General features: G+C 38.5%; 2 protein-coding genes across 14 annotated transcripts in view; both read left to right on the top strand.

Annotated features, from left to right (window-relative positions):
* ltbp3 (latent transforming growth factor beta binding protein 3) overlaps positions 1-13,320 on the top strand; it is a 38,591-nt gene extending 25,271 nt beyond the window's left edge. For 8 of the 11 annotated variants that reach the window (XM_077545774.1, XM_077545773.1, XM_077545772.1 and 5 more), the window contains 21 exons: positions 268-375; positions 457-513; positions 820-897; positions 1,982-2,110; positions 3,445-3,576; positions 3,660-3,788; positions 3,862-3,981; positions 4,077-4,199; positions 5,373-5,495; positions 5,632-5,751; positions 6,068-6,196; positions 6,573-6,743; positions 7,617-7,697; positions 7,796-7,924; positions 7,996-8,133; positions 8,197-8,337; positions 9,854-9,982; positions 11,200-11,361; positions 11,440-11,529; positions 12,237-12,365; positions 12,492-13,320. In XM_077545774.1, the coding sequence (XP_077401900.1) occupies positions 268-375; positions 457-513; positions 820-897; positions 1,982-2,110; positions 3,445-3,576; positions 3,660-3,788; positions 3,862-3,981; positions 4,077-4,199; positions 5,373-5,495; positions 5,632-5,751; positions 6,068-6,196; positions 6,573-6,743; positions 7,617-7,697; positions 7,796-7,924; positions 7,996-8,133; positions 8,197-8,337; positions 9,854-9,982; positions 11,200-11,361; positions 11,440-11,529; positions 12,237-12,365; positions 12,492-12,649 (2,576 nt within the window). In that variant the 3' untranslated portion in view covers positions 12,650-13,320. The remainder of the gene's footprint in view (positions 1-267; positions 376-456; positions 514-819; positions 898-1,981; positions 2,111-3,444; positions 3,577-3,659; positions 3,789-3,861; positions 3,982-4,076; positions 4,200-5,372; positions 5,496-5,631; positions 5,752-6,067; positions 6,197-6,572; positions 6,744-7,616; positions 7,698-7,795; positions 7,925-7,995; positions 8,134-8,196; positions 8,338-9,853; positions 9,983-11,199; positions 11,362-11,439; positions 11,530-12,236; positions 12,366-12,491) is intronic. The other 3 variants (XM_077545765.1, XM_077545768.1, XM_077545767.1) reach the window with 3 other exon arrangements.
* Positions 13,321-17,577: 4,257 nt separating this feature from the next.
* sptbn2 (spectrin, beta, non-erythrocytic 2) overlaps positions 17,578-21,206 on the top strand; it is a 34,649-nt gene continuing 31,020 nt past the window's right edge. For 2 of the 3 annotated variants that reach the window (XM_077545806.1, XM_077545809.1), the window contains exon 1: positions 17,579-18,067. The gene's annotated coding sequence lies outside the window, so the exon portion shown is untranslated. Of the gene's footprint in view, positions 18,068-21,206 lie in introns of all 3 variants that reach the window. The other variant, XM_077545804.1, reaches the window with a different exon arrangement.

Raw genomic sequence — 21,206 nt, 5'->3', positions numbered from 1 at the left:
CAACCCTATTATATCGTTTTTTTTGTAGTTTTTTTTATTTGACCCAACTTTTTGGGTTATTAAATATGCCCCTAAAAGTTGGGTCAAATACAGTAAATAACATGGGTGATTCAATTTACCCAAAAAGTTGGGTCGACCCCTTTTTGACCCAATTTGGGTAATTTTTAACCCAACTATTTTTAGAGTGTTTTTAAAACACCTCCCTCAATACAGCTACATGCTAATAAGCATACATGTAATGCAATGTTCTTTGTGCTTGATACTCAGTGGCCTTCAGTAAGATCTGCCCTGCTGGCAAAGGATATGTTCTCAAAACATTTACAGAAACGGTTGCCTTCCCCCCGATGCCCTACCCTCGCAAGCCTGAAAAGGAAGGTAAATAAAGTCTCTTCTTACTAACACTGGCACTTGCAAGCACAATCCCAATTCTAATATTTCTTTTTTGTTCTCATCTAGAGACAACAACTGCTGTGCAGCAGGTTCCAACCACCTCTCACAGTCCTCGTGTTCCTGGTAAACTGCCTACGTCCACGCTTACCTTTCTACGTGTACACTTATACACACACTTTTCAAAGCAAACATTTTCCATTTGAGTGGCATGATAATTGTTTTGTTATAATTTTAGGAGGTTTAGAAACAGGACGCTTTTACCTTGGCAGACTGTAGGAGATCAAACATATTTAAAAAAATCACACTTATTCCCTATCTGCTTTTACAAGTTTATGACTTGTTGTACTTCAAATATACAGAGTGTACAATCATGCACATGAATGTTTTTGTTGTCATTATTCATTTTTTTTAAATCTGTTTTACCGGCAGTTATCAAACCCACCCCTCCGACAATCATCCGAATGACCCCTGGGAATGACCCCTTTGGAACCCAAACTAAAGTCTCACGTGAGTTTCCTGCAAACCTCAAATTCATTATTCAGTGCCCTCCATCCTAAAGATAGATAGAAAAGAACTTGATGACTTCTAGGCCAGTAGAAATGAGAAGCTAATTCTACTAATACATTCTTTAATGTTAGCATGTGTATGAGTTGTTTTTAGGACTAAGCTAAATCTTCATGAATTTCACTAAACAAGTCTTTAGGTAGTGTTGCGATTCTCTGTGTTTTACTGTTTTTGTATTAAAATATGTTGGCTCAACTGCATTTATGATGCACACTCGACTCACAAACTTCACAACAATATTTGTACTTTAACAGAAGCAGACGCCATTTTGTTTTGTATTAACACAAATATGAATGGCAAACCCCTTTTGTCTATAAGTGTTGTTTTATGTTGTTGTTGTTGTTTTTACTCTGCAAAGTGGCAACTGCTTTGGGCAAGGCTGCTAATGGAATGTTGCTAATGACCTCTTCATTCATTTCTGCTTTCTATGCTTTATTTGTTCTACTTGCACCTTTTTTTGAAACATTTTAACATGTTAGTAAGCTAGGCTTAAGAATTCAGTTCATGTCTACTTTCCAGTGATAACCACAAAAGGTTTTAACACTGGATGTGTATACACTCACCTGTCGCTTTATTTGGGTCCACACAGGCTTGGTTTTAATGTTTTAAGAAACTGTAGCCGTAGTACTCTGGGTGAGAACGTAAAGTTTCGAGGTAGCCTACAGGTGACAGAAAACTCATAGGGTTGTTTGAGAATTTGACGTTAAGGAATGAGAAAGCATGAGTCGATCCCTCGTTTATTAATAATTCAGGATGTTGATCAAGTTATGGTACGTTCTGAATGAAAATAGTGAAGCAGACATATTTCTTTGGCTCAAATAGTCTCCGCAGTCATGACAGCTCAATAAATATCCTTTAGGATGTCTTGTGGCAGATCATTGCCATCGTAAATCTGCACTGGAATCAAATTGTCCTCCTAGAGTACTAGCAAAAGTGTTCGCTAATAAGGTGCCCTGTGAGTGTATATGCATGGATCTCCAGTAGCAGATGCTGGCCCACTAGTTTGTTGTGTGTTCCCTCCCTAAAGCAGAGACAGATGAATGTAGGCTAAGCAGGAACATTTGTGGTCACGGAGAATGTGAGAACAGCCCGAACGGCCACATCTGTCACTGTCACCCTGGCTACCGTCTCAGCCCGCAGAGGAACATCTGTGAGGGTAAGGGACGGCGGTGGTTAAAGGAGGTGCACACCTGGACCTTTTTTTGGGTTGTACCGTCTGAGGAAACATGCATGCATGTCCTTTTGCTTCTAGCAGATTGTGTCCTTACTTTTTTCAAGCTGCATTTTCTCATTAGTTTGGAGTTAATTAATGGGTGCTGCTTTGAATATTTCATGAGGAAACACACTGCATAATCTACTGCGATCCGATACAAAGGCTGCATTATTGAAAATATGTGAAGTTTGCAGAAAAAAAGATCATGATGCTTAGTTTTGATTAACTCCATCATTAGAGCAGTATTCATTCTACAGCAGACGTTTGTAACAGTTATAAATTAAGTAATGTGTTTTTTACCTATACCAAGGAGATTTTGTTGTCATCGAGGTGAGTTTGATTTTTTACAGATTTAAATGTTTTTTTTCCCCTTTAATTTGAATTTTAAAACAATTGAAATGATATTTTTCCCACCATTTTTCATCCCACATCAATATCAGAGTGATGGGGAGTGACGCCTTGCTCAAAAGCACCTCGAGAGTAGTCACTATAAGTATATGCACCACGACTATTCAGCATTCTAATTAATATTGCATTTGTGGAATATGAATTAAGCAGTAAAATCCACCCATTTTGTCACTTGCTGTCGACTGAAAATGACATCACAGTTGCTCGGGGTTCAGGTAATGACCAATCATGGCTCACCTGTGACATTCGCAAGCTGAGCCGTGATTGGTCGACTGAGCCTTGAGCAACTGTGATGTCATTTTCAGTCGACAGCAAGTGACAAAATGGCCGCCCCCTGAGATGGATAAAAAAAAAGGGTGGATTTTACTGAATAATTCATTTCCACAAACACAAAGCGGTTGCCTAGAACATATTATTGTAAAGAATAATTTTGGGTTGACCCTTTAAAGGAACATACAAAAATGTATTTCTATCTCATATCAATGTACTGTGCATGCATGGTCAGAAAATGTCAAATCAAAATTAATCTGTATATTAAACCAGATTAAAAATGTACTGTGGGAAAGCATCAAATCCTGCCTAATCTCATCAGATCATTTTCTATGATTTTTTTGGCACTTTTAGAGGATCACTGCTACATTTTATGCCTGTGTGAAACTTAGCCTCGTTTAGGGTATTGAGATTCTACATTGTGCCATTTGCACGTTGATTTTGCAGATGATAAATGTTAATTCTTGGCGGAGTGCTGTGCTCTGTAATTGCTCTTGTTTGTTTGGGTAAAGGCAGAACTTTCAATACATCATTTTTGTATGGCTGCAGTCAGAGCGTATGTCGAAAGTAATCCGCGGCCATTGCTCCTTCCTGTCCAGATGATAATGAATGCGAGTCTGAGCCTTGCGGTCAGGGCAGAGGCTTTTGCATCAACACAGACGGTGGCTACAAATGCCACTGTCGCCAAGGCTACAAACACATGGTGCAGCATGGGAGGCTAAAGTGTGTCGGTAAGTCAGGCTGAGTTATGGCCATGTATTTTTTTTTTTTTTTTTTTTTTACAGGTCGTGACTTTGCTTCTCTGTGTTGGCAGATGTGAACGAATGCTCCAAGCGGGACATCTGTGGCGCTGGAGGCCATTGTGTTAACTTGCCCGGGTCTTATAAATGTGAATGTCACAGCGGCTTTAAGAGCAGGTCACACCGTCATCCTGTTTGTGAAGGTAAAGAAAGAAAGAAAAGAAAACATTCATTATGCATGACGATTTATATTCTTTTGATATGAATTTCTTCTAGATATAAATGAGTGTTTGAGTCCTGACACTTGTCCGAATGAGCAATGCGAGAACACACCCGGGTCCTACGAGTGTGTTCCTTGCTTGCCGGGTCACGAGGCCCTCTCTGGCGTCTGTTATGGTGAGTGATAAATTCACTTACATCTTTATTTGAAACACCCCCCCAAAAAAAAAAAAAACTTTAGTTAACAGCCTGTTTTAATGTGTGTTCGCCAGATATAAATGAGTGTCAGAAGCCTGGAATCTGTCCAAATGGGAGATGTGAAAACCTGCCTGGAACTTACCGCTGCTTATGCAATGAGGGCTTCCTCCCATCTGTTGACAGCAAAGGCTGCAGTGGTGAGTCTTTTGAGGGATGGGGAGGAATTGATATTTCTGTAGCTGAATGCAAAATGTACTTACTTTTATTTTTGGGTCAAATTTACAACTCAATTCTTACAAAATCATACATGCTATGTGACATGTTTGCCATGTTTTAGGTTGGTACACCATTTTTTTGATATGCGGCATTGCGTTGATTTACACTTATGGAATAGTGAGTAAAATTTTAAGTTTGATTCATTACATATAGTCAAATATATCATGATAAAATGTGTATGTTTGAATCAAAAAAATATGTTTTAAATAGAAATTGGCTTTCTGAAAAATATATATTCTTATGTGTTTGAAGTGGGAGTAAAACCCGCCATTTAAAAAAAATAAAAATAAATTACATGTTGTATGCGGCCTAACTAGTCTGAACACGGTATTCTGATTAATATTGTGTTTGTGGAATATGAATAAAGCATCAAAAAGTTTGTGTCCATCTCATGGGTGGCCATTTTGCCACTTGCTGTCAACTAAAAATGACATCACAGTTGCTCGGAGCTCAGGTAACGACCAATCACAGTTCAGCTGGCCAACATCACATGACCAAACTCAGAAAAACGGTGAGCCGTGATTGGTCTGTACCCGAGCCCAGAGCAACTGTGATGTCATTTTCAGTAGACAGCATGTGGCAAATTGGCCGCCCTGATATGAATGCAAATGGGTAGATTTTTGCTAATTCATATTGCACAAATAGAATGTTAATCAGAATAACATATTTAGACTAGTGGGGCTGTATAGAAAATATTGGAAGAACATTTTTGACTTGACTTCCTCTTTGATGATTTTACTTATATTGTATATGATTCACTTTTTGAATTGGACTACTGACATAATAATAATAATAGCTTAGGTGCCTAATTTTTCTATATTCAAATTTATTGGTAGACATTAAGCATCTATGTGTGCATTAAAATTATGTGCAGTCAAATTGGGAACGTTAACCTCACAAGAGTGCGTCACTCGTGCTTATAGGAGATTTATTTCCCAGAAAAGAGGTCATGTCTAATTAGTGAATTGACATCACCATCCGGCCCTCCTTGGTCAATCATAATGCATTTAATCGTTTAATGGTCGTCTCGAGGTGGAAGCGTAATGACAAATGACCTTTACACATGTTACCCCTGTTCCTCTTACGGCACTCAGACATCGACGAGTGCGAGGATGTCAGGTTGTGCGCGTACGGCCGCTGCATCAATACTGAGGGATCCTTCCAGTGTCAGTGCTACCCGGGCTACCAGCGCACGCAGGAAGGCAGCCACTGCGAAGGCATGAATTATTCACCTCCCCTTTTTTTTTCTAACACTGACATGGAATAGTTTATGGCGTACATAAAAGTTCATCATTTACTTTGCTCAGCTCAGTTTCTGGAGGCATGATTTACACCCTGCCGTTGTCTCTCCAGATATCAATGAGTGCGAGAGGCCGTCAAACTGTCAAAGGGGCCGCTGTATCAACAGTATGGGCTCGTACACCTGCGAGTGCCAGAAGGGTTACACGCTGGTGGGAGGCCGGCGATGCCAAGGTCAGTCTGCTCAAATCCCAAAGGAGTGTCATCATGCTGCCTGGTTTATTTATTTATTATTTATCACAAGGAATGCAAGATCTGGATTCAAATGGATTGTATTTGTGGGCTTTTGTGTAAACATGCATGAGATTTGTCATTGTTTTCTGTGATTTTCCAAGCTATGAGTCCATGCCTATTTTTAAAATGTCTGAGCAAATATACCAATAAGACAGTGTTTTTTTTTTTTTTTTTTACTTTAATCTACCAAAACATTCTTTCGGCTGGTGTTTACATTGGAATCACAAAGTTAGATCACGTGTTATTTTCTTTTCAGACATTGACGAATGCGCATCGGACTGGAGTCTTTGCCAGCCGTACGGCTCTTGCGAAAATAGGCCGGGCTCGTACGCGTGCGCCTGCCATCATGGCTACGTCCTCTCAGAAGACAAACACAGCTGCGAGGGTAAGCTTCCTCTCATTCTTTCTGCATTTCTTGATGTCCGTGTTCATCCTTGAGCTTTATGCCCGCCGGAACATTTGATTCCTCCCACTGCAGTTCCAGACGCAGGATCAGCTCACTTCAGACCAATTACAGAGAATTCTACTTCCTTTTGAGGACTAAAAATGGAAATTCCCACAGTAATTGTGGGGGTTGAATGTGAATAGATGCCATTGGCAAGCTGAATTAGAAATAAATCAATAAAGTGTCTGTTGACTGTAAAAAGTGCAATCAATTTACAGCAATGCTATGACATCATTGTCTCGCTCAGCATTATGCTTCCAAGGTCTTTTGTTTGCATGTCAGATGCTGACCTCTCATAATATTTGCCACCTCGCAGCGCCTCAGATGGTAGCAGATGAGAAGAAGGAGTGCTACCTGAATCTGGACGACACCGTGTTCTGTGACAGCGTCCTGGCCACCAACGTCACCAAGCAGGAGTGCTGCTGCTCCATCGGGGTCGGATGGGGAGACCACTGTGAGATCTACCCGTGTCCTGTTTCTCACTCAGGTACAACCAAAACATGCTCACCATTGGCTCCTCTGGAGGATGCCTGGTACATGGCTGTGCACTCTAAAAACAGTTGGGTCAAAAATGATCCCCAATTGGGTCAAGAATGGACCTACCCAACTTTTTGAGTTATTTAGCCCCAAAAGTTGGGTCAAAGGAATAACCCACAAACAATTATTTTGTGGGTTACCCAACTTTCTGGGTTAATGAAATAACCCAAATATTAACCCAAATTTAATTAATAAAGCACAAAGCAACCACATATATATATAATTTTTTGTGGGTTATTCATACGACACAACTTTTTGTCTTAATTGAACATCCCAATTTAATTGGGTCAAAAATGAACCGACCCAACCTAGAGTTATTTAACCCCCTCAAAAATATTTAACCTTAAAAGTTGGGTCGTATTAAATCAATAATCTACAAATCAACCCAGTTTTTTGTGGGTTAATCATTTGACCATCATTTTGATAATTTGAATGAATTTAGAGTATAAACTCTTAAAATTGCTGGGTCAAAAACAACCCAATTTGGGTCAAAATTTGGACGACCTGCTAACTTGGGTCAGTTTGACCCAACTTTCGGAATTGTTTTGTATAGAACAGCCCAAACTTTCGGAATTGTTTTGTATAAAACAACACAGTTTTTGGGTTGTTATTTTACAGTGAGTTTTATTTTTGTACAAAACAACCCAAAGTTGGGTCAAATTCACCCAATTTAGTGGGTCGGTCCAATTTTTGACCCAACTGTTTTTAGATTGAACAGTGGAATTCTAGTTTATTAACCAACCTAATATGCATTTTTGGGAATATTTGATGAGTGCATTATAATGAATGTGTTAATTACGCTTTTGTTTTCTTATCCACCCAGCTGAATTCCACTTCCTGTGTCCACACGGGCAAGGTCTGTATTATGACGAAGGAATCATGTATAGCCGGCCTGCCTTCCAAGGTAGATATGTCATCACTGCTGCACTTTTCTTATTCATCTGTAACATCAATCTTGCGATTAACTGTCACTTATGAGACTTGTACACCTTTCCTTCGCAGATATTGACGAGTGTTCTCTATTTGCTGATGAAATCTGCAAAAAGGGTCGCTGTCAGAACACGCAGCCGGGATATGAGTGCTACTGTCAACAGGGCTTTTACTATGACGGCAACCTGCTTGAGTGCATTGGTAAATGTCTTAGTTTTCTACTGTGGTATCGTATCAAAGTCATTACCGGTGGTAACTATTTTCTCCTTCAGATGTGAATGAATGCCACGACGAGTCTCTGTGCAGAAATGGCCATTGCGTCAACACCGAAGGGTCCTTTTACTGCAACTGTAAGCAACCGTGGACCCCGGACACCAACAAAAAGAAATGCGTGATAGCAGCAGTGGCAGGTGAGTAAGCTACAATCTTCTCCCAAAGACCTCGTCATGATGATGTGTGTTTTTATTGTGCAGATGTGAATGAGTGTGAGGACACAGCCAACTGCAAGAACGGTCGGTGCGTGGACACTCCGGGGTCTTACTACTGCATTTGCTCCCCGCCTTGGACCCTCGCTAACGACCGCAACCGTTGTGTGACTCCTGAGGAGCAGGCTGGTGAGTGCAGACGCGCCTTATAGAAAGCATCCATTCATGGTTGGCAATATTTGCTTATGGCAAAACAAAGAAGAAATTAATGGTTTCACTGATGGGGAAGAAAGCTGGCGGAAATTCGTACAACCTTGAATGTACACCATGTTCACACCCCAGCAATAACAAAACAGCATAATTTTTATTGGGAATTGCTCCTGAACCATATTTAAGAGAAAATAGTACTTTGATTTCACTTTTCCATTTTGAGTGAAAACAAGTTTGTAGGCAATGGGAGGAGAACAATTTTTTTCCTAGCATTGCTATGCTCATATTTGTACATGGCTTGGTAAAAACAAACAAACACAAAACTGTACTTAATAGTTAAATTAAAATAAAAAATTTACCTAAAGACTGAAACACATAAGAATTTAAAAGTGAAATATAACTGAACTGTTAGTTGGCAGTGTTTTTTTTTAGTACCACTAGAGGGAGCAGGAGAGGGTAATAATCACCTGGCTACATAATATAAGAACTGCAATCCTTTCTTTAATAATTCAATTTTTACTAGAACACAAATCATAATCCATTAGAAAACTTACATTAATAACTGAATATTCTTAAAAGTTTTGTCAAAATAGCAATTTTAGAAAAAAGTGAATCATTTTTCTCTGTTGTGACAGAAAAGAAAGGCTCTTTTGTTAAATTCCTTGTTATACACTGTAGTTGTGCTTTAATTATGTTTTTGTGATTTGTGATACTAAAAAAAAAGAAGGGTTTCTTTATGTATAATATTGAGCGTCGATTAAAAAGCTAGCCGGTCTTTGGGTGTCAAGTTTCCAGCTTGTTGTTTGTGAGGCACCATTGCTATTTATTATGGATGAATTTGGTTCAGCCGTTTTGTGATACCCAATGTTTACCACAGCAGTTTGCAGGAGGGTGAGAGGTAGGATTAGTTAGGATTATACAAGAGAAAACAATCAAATACTCAGCTGGCCCTACAGTTTTATATAGGAGCGAAAAGCAGCAATGACGTTTCTGTGCAGTTTTCTACAGTCAATATCAATCTACTATTTCTTTCCATCAACACCTTGTATTTTTTCTTTTTATTAGCATTCACAAAAGAAGGTGGATACTGTTATAAAAACGCAGCTCATTGGGTACCCCTGCACAAGCAAAATCAAATGAGAACCAATACAAGAGGTGTATAAAACAAATCTGCTTTTCCAAACGATAATGCTCCATTTTGATTGCCTGAGAGATTTTGGTTGACTGAGACTGATACAAAATGCACTTAATAAAGTAACAAAACGTCCATTGTATTGTATGTTATGCAATATAGTATTTCTGCTAGAAATATTGCTAGTGGTGTTTATGCAACTGAAACAACATTTCTGGCGCAGACAGGATAACTGGTATTTATTGCAGGACTGTTATGCCACATTGCTAAACTAAAATGTTTCTGTGTCCACCACTTTGCCAATTCTAGCTGGCCCAAAACAGATGTTCATACTGTAACCAGTGTCTGTGGTGCCCTTTGCAGATGTGAATGAGTGCCAGGATCCCTCGTACTGTAAGAATGGGAGGTGTGAGAACACGCCCGGCTCCTTTCACTGTTTTTGTGACCCTCCTCGCACCTTCAGTGCGGCGCTCAAACAGTGCGTCTATGACGGTGGGTAAAATCAGTATCAGCTAGTTTTTAAAAAAATCCCTAAAGACACTTGGCATCACGGTGCTCCATGTAATTTGTCCAAATTTAGTAAATGTGTTAATCCATTTAATAATATCCTGAGGTATTATTTTTACACACGTTTGGACAGATTATTATTTTTTGCTTGTGTAGATGCATTAAATATACATGATGTCAAGCAGAAATAATCATATTAACACTGATTAAACACTACACACTAAATATTAGCTAGCTAGCTAGCTTCTAATAATATATATATATATATATATATATATATATATATATATATATCTCAAAATAATATTTACCTGTACTATAAGGTCATTGGTCATATATTGTTTAGCTAGCTAGCTTAAGATGGCTTCTAAAAATATATAAGCTAGCTAGCTAAATCAAATTTTCGATAGCTAGCTACAGTAATATTTAGCTGCACTATGTGAACATTGTAGGCAAGTCTTCTAAATATACACACAATTATTGTTTGTTATATACAGTGTTCCCTCGTTTTCTGCTGGGGTTCGGTTCCAGAATAATACCCGCAGTAAATGAAATCTGCGAAGTAGTTAGCTTTATTTATTATAAATGTTTTAAGGCTCTAAAACCCCTCACCACACAATTTATACGCTTTTCTCAATGAGGCATTTACATTTTCTCACATTTCTCTCTTGTTTAAACATTCTTAATGTTCAAACCCTCATGAATGTAATAAAATAAGAACATTACCGTAAAAAAAAAAAAATGCATGCAAAATTGCACTTAAAAAAATCTGTGAAACAGCGGGGCCGTAAAAAAGGGAACCGCGTTACAGCGAGGGAACACTGTATTGTTATAACTGCTTGACATCATTTATATTTAATGCATCTAAACAAGGTAATAAATATCTGTACAAATACAATAATATTGTGTTAAAGCAATAGCCTACCTCTCAAATAAAATCTTTATTAAGGAATCTTTTATGATACCAGAACTGGTTCTTTTTAGAATGTGCAGGTGTGCCTAATGAGGTGAGCCATTTACTAAATGAAGAATATTACATAGCCTAGAGACGTGTTCACAAGCAGAACTGTATATGAATGAAAGCCATGCATTTATAGTCATGGATTTCAGACCATTACAAAAATAAATTCTGTACTCACTCTGTACTGCAGAATAAAGACTTTTGTATGTTATCATGCCTAAATACTGTTTTCTTTACCCAGATCGCACCGCAGCCCACAAAGACGTGTGTTTCCTGCAGGTGGATGAGGGTTTGATCTGCAGTGATCCAAGGAGCGTCATGCTGGTGACTTACTCAGAATGCTGCTGCCACTACGGCCGTGGCTGGGGGCCCGAGTGCAACACTTGCCCACCGAGGAATTCGGGTTAGTAAAAGTCAGTGTCACGCTGCCGTGCTGCTGTCCCCGTGAGTTTTCCTGAAGGTTCTTCTTGTTTGTACGCAGAAATGTTCAACCATTTATGCGAGATGCACCTGGAGACGGAGTCAGACGGAGAGCAGGATATCCTGACAGCTTTCGCTCACTATAATCCAGGTTGAAACTTTACCACCAACATCTTTGCTTTTAAATAGCGTTCAGTGTTCCGCCACAATATCGCCGTTCACACCGTTTTATGTTATCTTGCATATTTGCAGTTTGACATTCACAAATTCATCGCTTTGTGGATTTGTTTTGGGGAGCTGATTCTGTCATTTGCTGTTTTATATTACAGTATTACTTTGAACTAAGTTGAAGTAAATTGAAAGTACTCACAGATTTGGGCAAGATTTTGGGGATGGGCTATCGCGGACTAAAACTTCCAAAATTAAAAAATAAATGAATGACTTAATAAATAAACACATGACTAAAAGTGAAAAATAAAAACAGATATAAACAAATATAATTTGAAAAAAAAAATATATATAAATATATATATATATATATATATATATATGAAGGGAAAATATATTATATATATATATATATATATATATATATATATATATATATGAGGGGAAAAAAAATATATATATAAACACATAAATAAATTTATTTGTATTTAATTTTGTAATTATATTTTTAATATTTGTTTTTATTTTCACTTCTAGTCATGTTTATTTATTTATTTAGTAATTTATTATTTTTAGAATTTTGGCAGTGTTGGTCCTCCATACAATAGAAAATAGAAAAACTCTTTCACTGTATTTCTTGCCAACCTTCTTTTTCTATCCGCTACATGTTTTCAAAACGTTCTCTCACAGGTGACAGTTCAGAGGAGGATTCAGACGAATGCAGCTGTGCAAATGGCCACTGTGTGCGCTCCTATCTGGGCACCATGTGTGAATGTAACCAAGGATTTAGGTTGGACCACTCCCACACCCGCTGTATAGGTATGTACTTTCATCATATTGTACATTGATTGAAGTTAGATAGACTAATAGTTGTAGATGTTTAACAAAACTGTTTTCTGAAAACATGGATTTCATATTTATTTCTGCTGTATTAACCCCCCTCAGATATCGACGAGTGTGCAGAACCAGGAGTTCGCAGTAGTCCGTGCGAGAACGCTCGCTGTGTGAACACTGTGGGCTCATACAAGTGCTACTGCAAACAAGGCTTTGCGCCCACACGCAGGCCAAACAAATGTGTACGCCGTAGACCCCAATCCCCTTGACATGTCGCTCTTATTTATCCATATACAGTATATGCAATACACACTCAAGCACTGTGCACATGCTGTACATAATCCCTATTTTATACATACAGTCAATCTAAAACCATGGAGAAGGAGTCATGTGATCACAATAAATGATGCCAGCTCCTTTTCTGTCCTTTAAAAAAAAAAAGGTTTGGACAAAAAATGTGTAAGTCAATATTTTTGTAATTAATTATTGAGATTTTGATTTTTAAAATGTTTTTAGTTGATGTTTTCTACTCAAAGCCCATTTGAGATTTGTACATTGAAGGCTAAAAGTAATGCTATCCCTCTTTAAATCTTTGTCCGCATTCGTTAATATTTAATTCTAAATTGCCCTATTTTGAATTGTGTTATTTGAAACACAGATTGTTGATTGTGTGATTGTACAGTTTGTGGATTGAGAGTTGCTGTAAAACTTGTCAATTGTTGTTGATGTAAAATATGAGAGAGCTGAAGTTTTTGTATAATTTGACATGTGCACCTGAGTAGACTTTAAGATAGAAATAAAGACCATGCACTTAGCAATGAATGGGGGAATGTTTGCCAACTGTAGCTGATTTAGGAGGGGGAAAAAACGAGAATGTTTTGCTGCATTGTACCATTTTAAAAATGTGTTAAGGATTTAATAATTAAAATTATTCCAACTACTTTGTGAATTTCTATTGTATGTGTTGAGATGGGTTGGGGGGGGGGGAGAAAAAAATTCTTATTTGAGTATTTGCAACTCTGCTTCCTGGTACACATAAAGATGCCGTGAGCTCAAGGGAGTCACGTCGCTATGGCACCACGAGCTCCTCGCTGTCCCGGTTTCATTCTGTCAGAGCATTATGCAATTTAAATCTGGAACAGCAGGGTGACCTTCAGCAACTAGTTTAGGCAGATAAGAAAGAGGTCAGGATGGAAAGAAATGGAGGCTGAGCAACAATTACAACAGAAATAGCCTAGCTGCCCTTTTGAGGTGACTTAAAAGGTGGTGAGAGGATATTAATACATTTTAGTGGGTCGCGCTGCTTGGTGAGTAACCCTCTGATGGCTCCCCAATGCATCTGCTGAACTTAAGTAGGAGTCGTGGAGAGTCTGTGGAAGTGGAGGGGACAGACTTAGCTAGCAATGACTTTTCTGAAATGAGCTGTCTCTTTCTATCAGTCCTCGGTTAACCACAAACCTTCTTTAAAGCAAGCATTGTCTTTTCTACTTTGGAAAAAAAAAAGGTGTGTGTGTGTGTGTGTGTGTGTATCCAGTTGCTAATGTAGTTTGAAATTACCTTTTGTGACGTAAATAAGCATCAGGTGTGTCTGTCTGTCAACTGAATGATACCGCCCCCCACATATTAGCATTTTTTTTTTTAACCCGATCCGCCATCGCTCCCATATTCACAGGTTTGCGTTCTTTCCATGATGCTCAAAGTGGCCACAAGATGGCGCCAAAGTCTTGTCTACAAAGGAATAAGTCACAAAGAACTACAGGTATGTTGAAGCACTACGTTTAAATAGAGAGGCTAGCTCTGTTTGTCAGGTAAAAGACATAGGAGAGTCTTCTCCGTTCCATTTCATGTGCAATATTTTTTTTTAATATAGAACATCTGTAAAGTTTGCATCGTACTGGGGGCGAACGTTTGCGATAAACTAGCGAATGTTGATTTCTTATGGTCAGGGTTCGTACAAGTTCGTAATGTTCTCTAAGCCTTCTCTAAACGTTCGCCTCAAGTTTTTTTCCATTAAATATCTAAGTGAAGGTTTAGCGAAAGTTTTCAAACCTTGAATGAACCCTGATGAACCCTCATGAGCTAGAGTTTGTGATAGATTTATGGTTGAATCTGTTAAAATAGGCAATTATGAAAGTTTTAAGAGTAATTCATTATCAACATTATTCTCACTTTTTTGTTGATTATTTGTAGTAGGGCACGCACAAAAGTAGGATTAATGATAGGGACCAAGAAAAAAGGACGGTAATATAAACTTCAAATTAAGGCCCGATGGTTTTTACATTTGGGTAAATAAATACACTAGGCACTATTTAATGAAATACAGTAATCAAGTGTGCAAATCAGGTTATTATATACCCTTTCCAGATTACAGCAAATGAATACGGTTTACTTTTTACGACTGTTCCCGTGCTCCAAGAAGAGTAGTCTCTCTTGCACCTCTTGTCATTCTGAAAGGTCAACACAGAGCCCCTCCTCCTTTACCTCTCCTTAACTGGAGTCATATGATTCAGCTTTAAGGTTGGGAACATCATTCCCACATTTCACTGGGAGAAAATAAGAACACAGATCATGTCCAACCATGTGTAAGCACAGTCACACCAACTTTGCCAAACGCATGCCTGCCCGCCGCGACCCCGCCCCCGTTGCCGCACGCACCAAAGATGACCCCGCCCGTCCGGGTCCCATCTATAGAAAGCAGACAGAGGGGGGTTTAGCTCAAACTGCTGCAATCTGCAGAAAGCACTGTGCTGGACGCACTCTGGCAGTCAGTGGCAGACTTATATTCTGCACTCAGCTCTTTCCCTTTGTCACAGTGGATTGGGGATGAGCTCCCTGCAAGGGGTGTGGGTGTGAGCGCAGGGGTGTAAACATGCTGGGTGTGTGCTAAACATGTTGACACATATTCACACAAATTCATTGGAGGGGCTTTAATGTAACACCAAAGTAGACAAATTTAAATTCTTTGGACCATCCTGTTCTGCTAATACAGCTTTGGGTGTATTTTTTTTATTTTAGTTTTTAAATAAAGATTTTTTTTTCTCACAAAAAGTCTGTTCCATCACAGGTAATGCAGTGTTGCTGGAGCAGATGGTGAGTGCCTTGCTCAAAAGCACCAAGCACGATATTGCCCTAAATCCCTTTACGACATAAACAACACAAGAAAAATGTACAAGCAGTGGAATATTATGGAGAACTTATTGTCAATTAAAAGTGGTTGGATGTTCCGTGCAATATCAAATATTTCAAATTAATAGCCAAGTGTCAAGACTCGTTGGAACGCTTCGGCTACAATCAAACATCCCCGACAAAACCCGGCTCGGCGTTTTCACAACCGCAAATTGCTTGTAATGAATGGAGTGCTATTTTCCCAACTGCTCGGCCCTCCCAAGACGGCCCAACATCCCATAAAGTCCTCCCCGGTACCACTTTGTTGGTTTAGCTACACCCACGAGCGCACGTGTAGCCACCCCCTCCAGTGCAGATGGAGCACACAGACCCAAAAATAGGTGCTCTGAGTTGAACTGCTTACATGTTTGAAAGCCACCGATAGTGTCTTGGGATTTTCGCGTATTCCAGGAATGATTTTTGATCCAGCCTGTGGTTCCAGGTTCCAGGTTCCAAACTCAGCTCTGAGCTTCTGTGTGAATGTTATTCCCGACATTTTAGAAGGGACATCTTGTTCTTGGAATGTTACTGTTTGTGACAGTATGACACCTTTACTGTAACATCCTTTCAATACTAAGATCCCTTTGAGACCTTTATGTTTTTGTATATTGTTTTTAATGTAATTTATGGTTTAATATTAGTGCACAACAAGCATTCTTGTCGTCACTGAGTGGGGAATTAATCCACGCTGCCAGATGTCAGGTCGGTTCTATTACAATTACATTAGTTTATTTAATTAAGAACATTTCCAACCTAATAAAAGTGATCTTTATTGGGCAAGTTTGGAAAAAAAACAAAAGATACCACACAAGAAATTGTCTCCACTAGTCTTAACTATAACTATACAACTCGTAGCACACAAGTAGAGACTCGAGCTGAAGCTACAATAATGAATACAGTAATACAGGCCTACAGCGATATGCAAAATTGGCTCAACTTTAGAAAATGTCAAAATGGATTAATGAGTCAAAAGTATAGCATAACTGTGAAAGTTATTTTCAAACTTAAAAAAAAAGAAGAAGACAAATTTAACAAACAAAAAGTCAATTTGCCTTGAGTCAACCTTTGACCTGAATGGCTAAGAATCAACACAGACAAAGAAAAAACATAATTTTTAGGACAGTATGTTAAAAATGACTTGGGCAATTATGTGACACACTAACAAATGCTGGGTTGTTTTCCTAACCCACTCACTGTGTAGTTGTGGAAGATTGGGTTACTTTTACCCAAGGTTGGTATAATTATTTTTGACCCAGCAGATTGGGTTGAAGATTGGATTTTGGCGGTCTAAAGCTGGTGGCCATTTTGTACAGTATTGTGGTGTGTACTGAAATTGAAGTCAATTTAATGTAAAATTCTCAGTCGGTAACACAGGTGCCTTTGGACATGGGGAATGGGGTTCAAATACCTGTCTGGTTGAAATGTAACATCCATTTGGGTCCACTGCTGGTGCCAAGCCTGTATAAATATGTGAGTTGCGTCAGGAAGGGCATACGGTGTAAAAAGTATGCCAAACATATCATGCGAGTGACTCGCTGTGGCTAAATTGGCTAAATCTTAAAAAAATGATGCTAATAGAATTAGTGTTATTTTTAACCATAGCTACACAGGTAACTTGATAACCTATTTATTGATAGATTTAATTCATCACTATGGGTCATTTTTACCCCATGTCAAATCCTCAACCGTATGTGTTGAGATTAAACAACCGAGCATTGGTTCAATCTTTTTTTTCCCCCACCCAATTTGGATTAATTTCTAACCCAGAAGTTTTAAGAGCGTATTAGGCAAACAAAATACATGCTATTTTGCTAACAGTAGTAGTCGTTGTAGTGTTTGTACTATAACCCCATGAAACGTATCATCTCAATACAAAACAATATGGTAGCAGGCTTTTGCTTTTAGCACCAGGGACAGCACCATATTGTGCTTTTATGTTTCGTTCAATCGTAAATGCAGAAAGCACACCGAATCCGTACACGCTGCTTCGCATGTGACCAGCAAGGGTCAGCAAGCAAGCACCCACCCACACTCCCCCGCGCACACGCCGAACGACCACCAACAGCAGCAGCACCTCCACCGCTTTTTCTTTCTTCGAGCCACTGTACTGGAGCGCAGGCAGCGGGAGCGACCCGGGCGGAGCGTCAGATGCTCGGCCACGAGCTGCTGCGGATATCCGCCTCGTACCTGCCTCTCGTCAGATATGTTCCCAACGCGGACCGTTTTCATGTGTTTCAACTAGATTCCGAAAAGGCCTTTTTGAGGGTGCTTTTATAATACGGCGTATTGAGAGCAAGCGCGGAGGAGATTTTTTTTGTTGTTCGATGATGCGGATGTAACGGAGGGACATGATTAGCATATTTTGGGATTTTATTTTTTAACCCTTTGTTCTTGTTGTTTTTTAACCATTTGAATTAGCGGGCGGAGTGGCACGCGCCGATTGACGTTTGATGTCGGTTTAAATTCATTTTTTACGCGATAGGGTACAATTGCACACACCGAGGCAGAAGACAAAACAACAGGTAAGCACATTCCCCCATCATTCGTCCATCTTCTACTGGCTTTCTGGCTAACCCACTAATAACAAAGCTAATGAGAGAGGAGAGTGATATCATTCAGGTGACTGCTGTTAGCCCACAGCAGCTATTAGCATCCCATGCCAGCAGATAGCTTATCGTCGCCAAATGTGTGTTTGTTCAACATGATGACAAAAGTAATGTTTTCCACACTGGGGCTCATCTGTTGCTCAAATGCTAGCTGTTTGGCCAAGGCGTTCGTTTGTGTAGTAAATGGGAGCCATCAATCAGGACGTCTGTCTTTTGCCTTTGTTTGAATCCATGTCAAAGCCTGCCACATTCGGACAACATGCTGCGTCCACACTGTGGAGCTGTAGAGGCACTAAAGCAACGTTTACCTGCTAGCTAGCTTATTCTTTGTCTCATATTTTCTGCCTTTAATTTGTCTTCTTGATTTCGATGTCGTGAGCTGTTATTATGATAGGACAGATATATGTTGCATGGCCTACACCGCAAGAAGGCATCAGCTATGATGGCTGCTGATTATTTTAACAACCATGTGCATTAAAGCAGTATTTCCCAATCTTTATTGAATCCATTTTATATTACAAAGAAATCTCATGGCACGCCACCAATCCAAAAAATGTCACAAAAAGTTGATACACAGGTTAATTATTTACCTGTAGAGCGTTTTATAGTTCTGCCAGTCACTTTGCATTGCTGGCATGGATAGTGGAACAAATAAACATTTATTATAATGAATAAATAATTTCCAATTAAGTGAAATTAGACATCCAATGATCTCTCATGGCACACTGGTTGGAAATAACTGCATTACACCATATTTCATCCAACTTATAGTTGACCTAACATACATGATGACAAACAGCATCACAGCGGTTTAAAATTTGCTCATAAGAATGAATGGCGGTTTGGACATGGTTGCTCCATATGTGTATGCTTATTGATGACTTAATTGCTTTTCTTGCCCAGACCATTACGGTGTTCACTTAAGGGAATTCTCTTTAATATTGTATGATCGTGGTTGTCAATATAGCTCCCCATACACATATTACAGCTTGTCTGTGCTTTGATGCAGCCAACTATGGTGGGAATAGAAAACTGAATGTTTCAGTGGTTATATTTAAATTGCCTTGTCTCTTTTCTTTATGACGTATGTATGTCATGTTACAGAATGTGACTGTGATCATTTTTAGTTCCTACTAAGATTGCACAATGACTTCTGTATATAAGGACAGTTAGTCACTGCGTACAAGGATGGCCATAGCATTGTGTTGCAATTTTACATTCATTGCATGATTGATTAGTATTCAGACCTTTTTGACCCCTAACCTTCCATCTACTATGGAAACTTTCCATGCATCCATTTCTATACCGCTTGTCCTCATTAGGTCTTGAATAACAACTCAGACAACATTCTGCCCAACTATGGACGCTAGACCAACTAAATGTATTCCTGACACCTTCTGGAACTGTATGTCAGCCACATTAGCTTTACTATGTAAAATAAGATTGCTCATATAGGTTGATTTCACCTAAGTTTTTGAAAGAATAGGACAGTGCCACTAGAGGGCCACATGTCAACATTTCCACCCAGTACAGTAAATCAATGCTATTGAGGGAATTGTCTGGAGGCAGGATTAGTTGTATCTTGGTAGATGGCCCCATGTACTGTAGTAAATAATTTACAGTAGCCCTCTGGATATGTGGCCAAAATGGTGTATACAACAAATTATTCTAGTAATGAATAATTCATGAGAAATTATTGGGTCCCCACAAAGCAGGGTTTCCTTAATATTTCCAGCTATAGACCCTAATAATAAATGTGGTTCCTCTTCAGGACCCAATCCTCCTCCAATGTATTGCCATAACATCAATATTAACTAATTCACTTACATTGACGACAAAAATTCATGTGAACTTTTTCTATTAGTTTAACTTTTTTTTTCTTTTTTTTTCTTTTTTTTCTGAAAACCTAGAAAACATTTTTTATTGTACATTTATAACAGATATAAAATTTGTGATTAATCGTGAGTCTATTGAAGTCATGCGATTAATTACGAATACAAATTTAATTTTTATTTGTAATGATTTTTTTTTAAAATGTGGTTGCGTCAGGCGATAATTTTTAAAAAATTTTTAATTAATCACATGACTTCACTAGTTAACTAACGATTAATCACAAATTTTATATCTGTTCTGACTGTACAATAAAAAAATCTAGGTTTTCATACTCTTGTTAGCAAAAGTGGAAAAAAAATTAAACTAATAGAAATAGTTCAAATGAATTTTTGACGTCTACTGTATAGCCGTCAATGGCAGTGAATGAGTTAAAGAATAAATGAGACATTAATTTAACGCGTCACCAAAAAGCCATTTGGCAAGGCGCTCGACAAACTAAGCAAAGAGGAAACAAACAAATAAAGTCAAGAAAATGCTTTGTTTATTTTCCATCAAGACGGGAGAGGTAACCTGTTGTATGGGAACTGCCTTACTATACAAAAATAACTTGCATGCATGGTTTAGTCACATTTGTTTCCATTGCTATTATTATACTAAGAAAGCTTGTGTGTACGCCTTTAAAAAAAAAAAATCAATGTCAGTAGTAGTACACTGAATGATGTACTTGAAGTGAGTGTTGACATACTTAATTTAGTTACACAATTTGTTACTTATTATCTTGCTGTAAACATTAGATGCACCCAGTAGAATGGAAATTGTTTGCTAATCAGTACCTCATGATGATGTTGAGTTTTCTAGAATGTGACAGACTGGCTAAATGTTCCTCATTAGTCAAAAAATGAAAATTGAGATTCGTTTATTCAAATTCTACAATTAATCCCCTTTAAAATTATATATAACACACCTTAAAAATTGACAAAGTTACAGTCAGCAATTTCAATGTCGGCAGGTTGAAATCACTAAAACTGAGAAAAACACGTTTAAAGTTTTGGCAATACACCTTTCAAAGGTCCATAGCAAAAAGATATTGACGCCAAACCTTAAGGAATCGTTGATAGACCGTTTGATGGTTCATCAAAGCCCCCCCCAAGTAATACATAAGCAACATATCAACACTTTAAACATACTGTACAGTATTTACAAGTCACTCCAATTCGATAAT

This window comes from Vanacampus margaritifer, chromosome 16 (assembly GCF_051991255.1).
Source record: "Vanacampus margaritifer isolate UIUO_Vmar chromosome 16, RoL_Vmar_1.0, whole genome shotgun sequence".
NCBI classification, from domain to species: Eukaryota; Metazoa; Chordata; class Actinopteri; order Syngnathiformes; family Syngnathidae; genus Vanacampus; species Vanacampus margaritifer.
The sequence above is the reverse complement of the archived record's forward strand: the minus strand, read 5'-3'. Positions and strand labels throughout refer to the sequence as shown.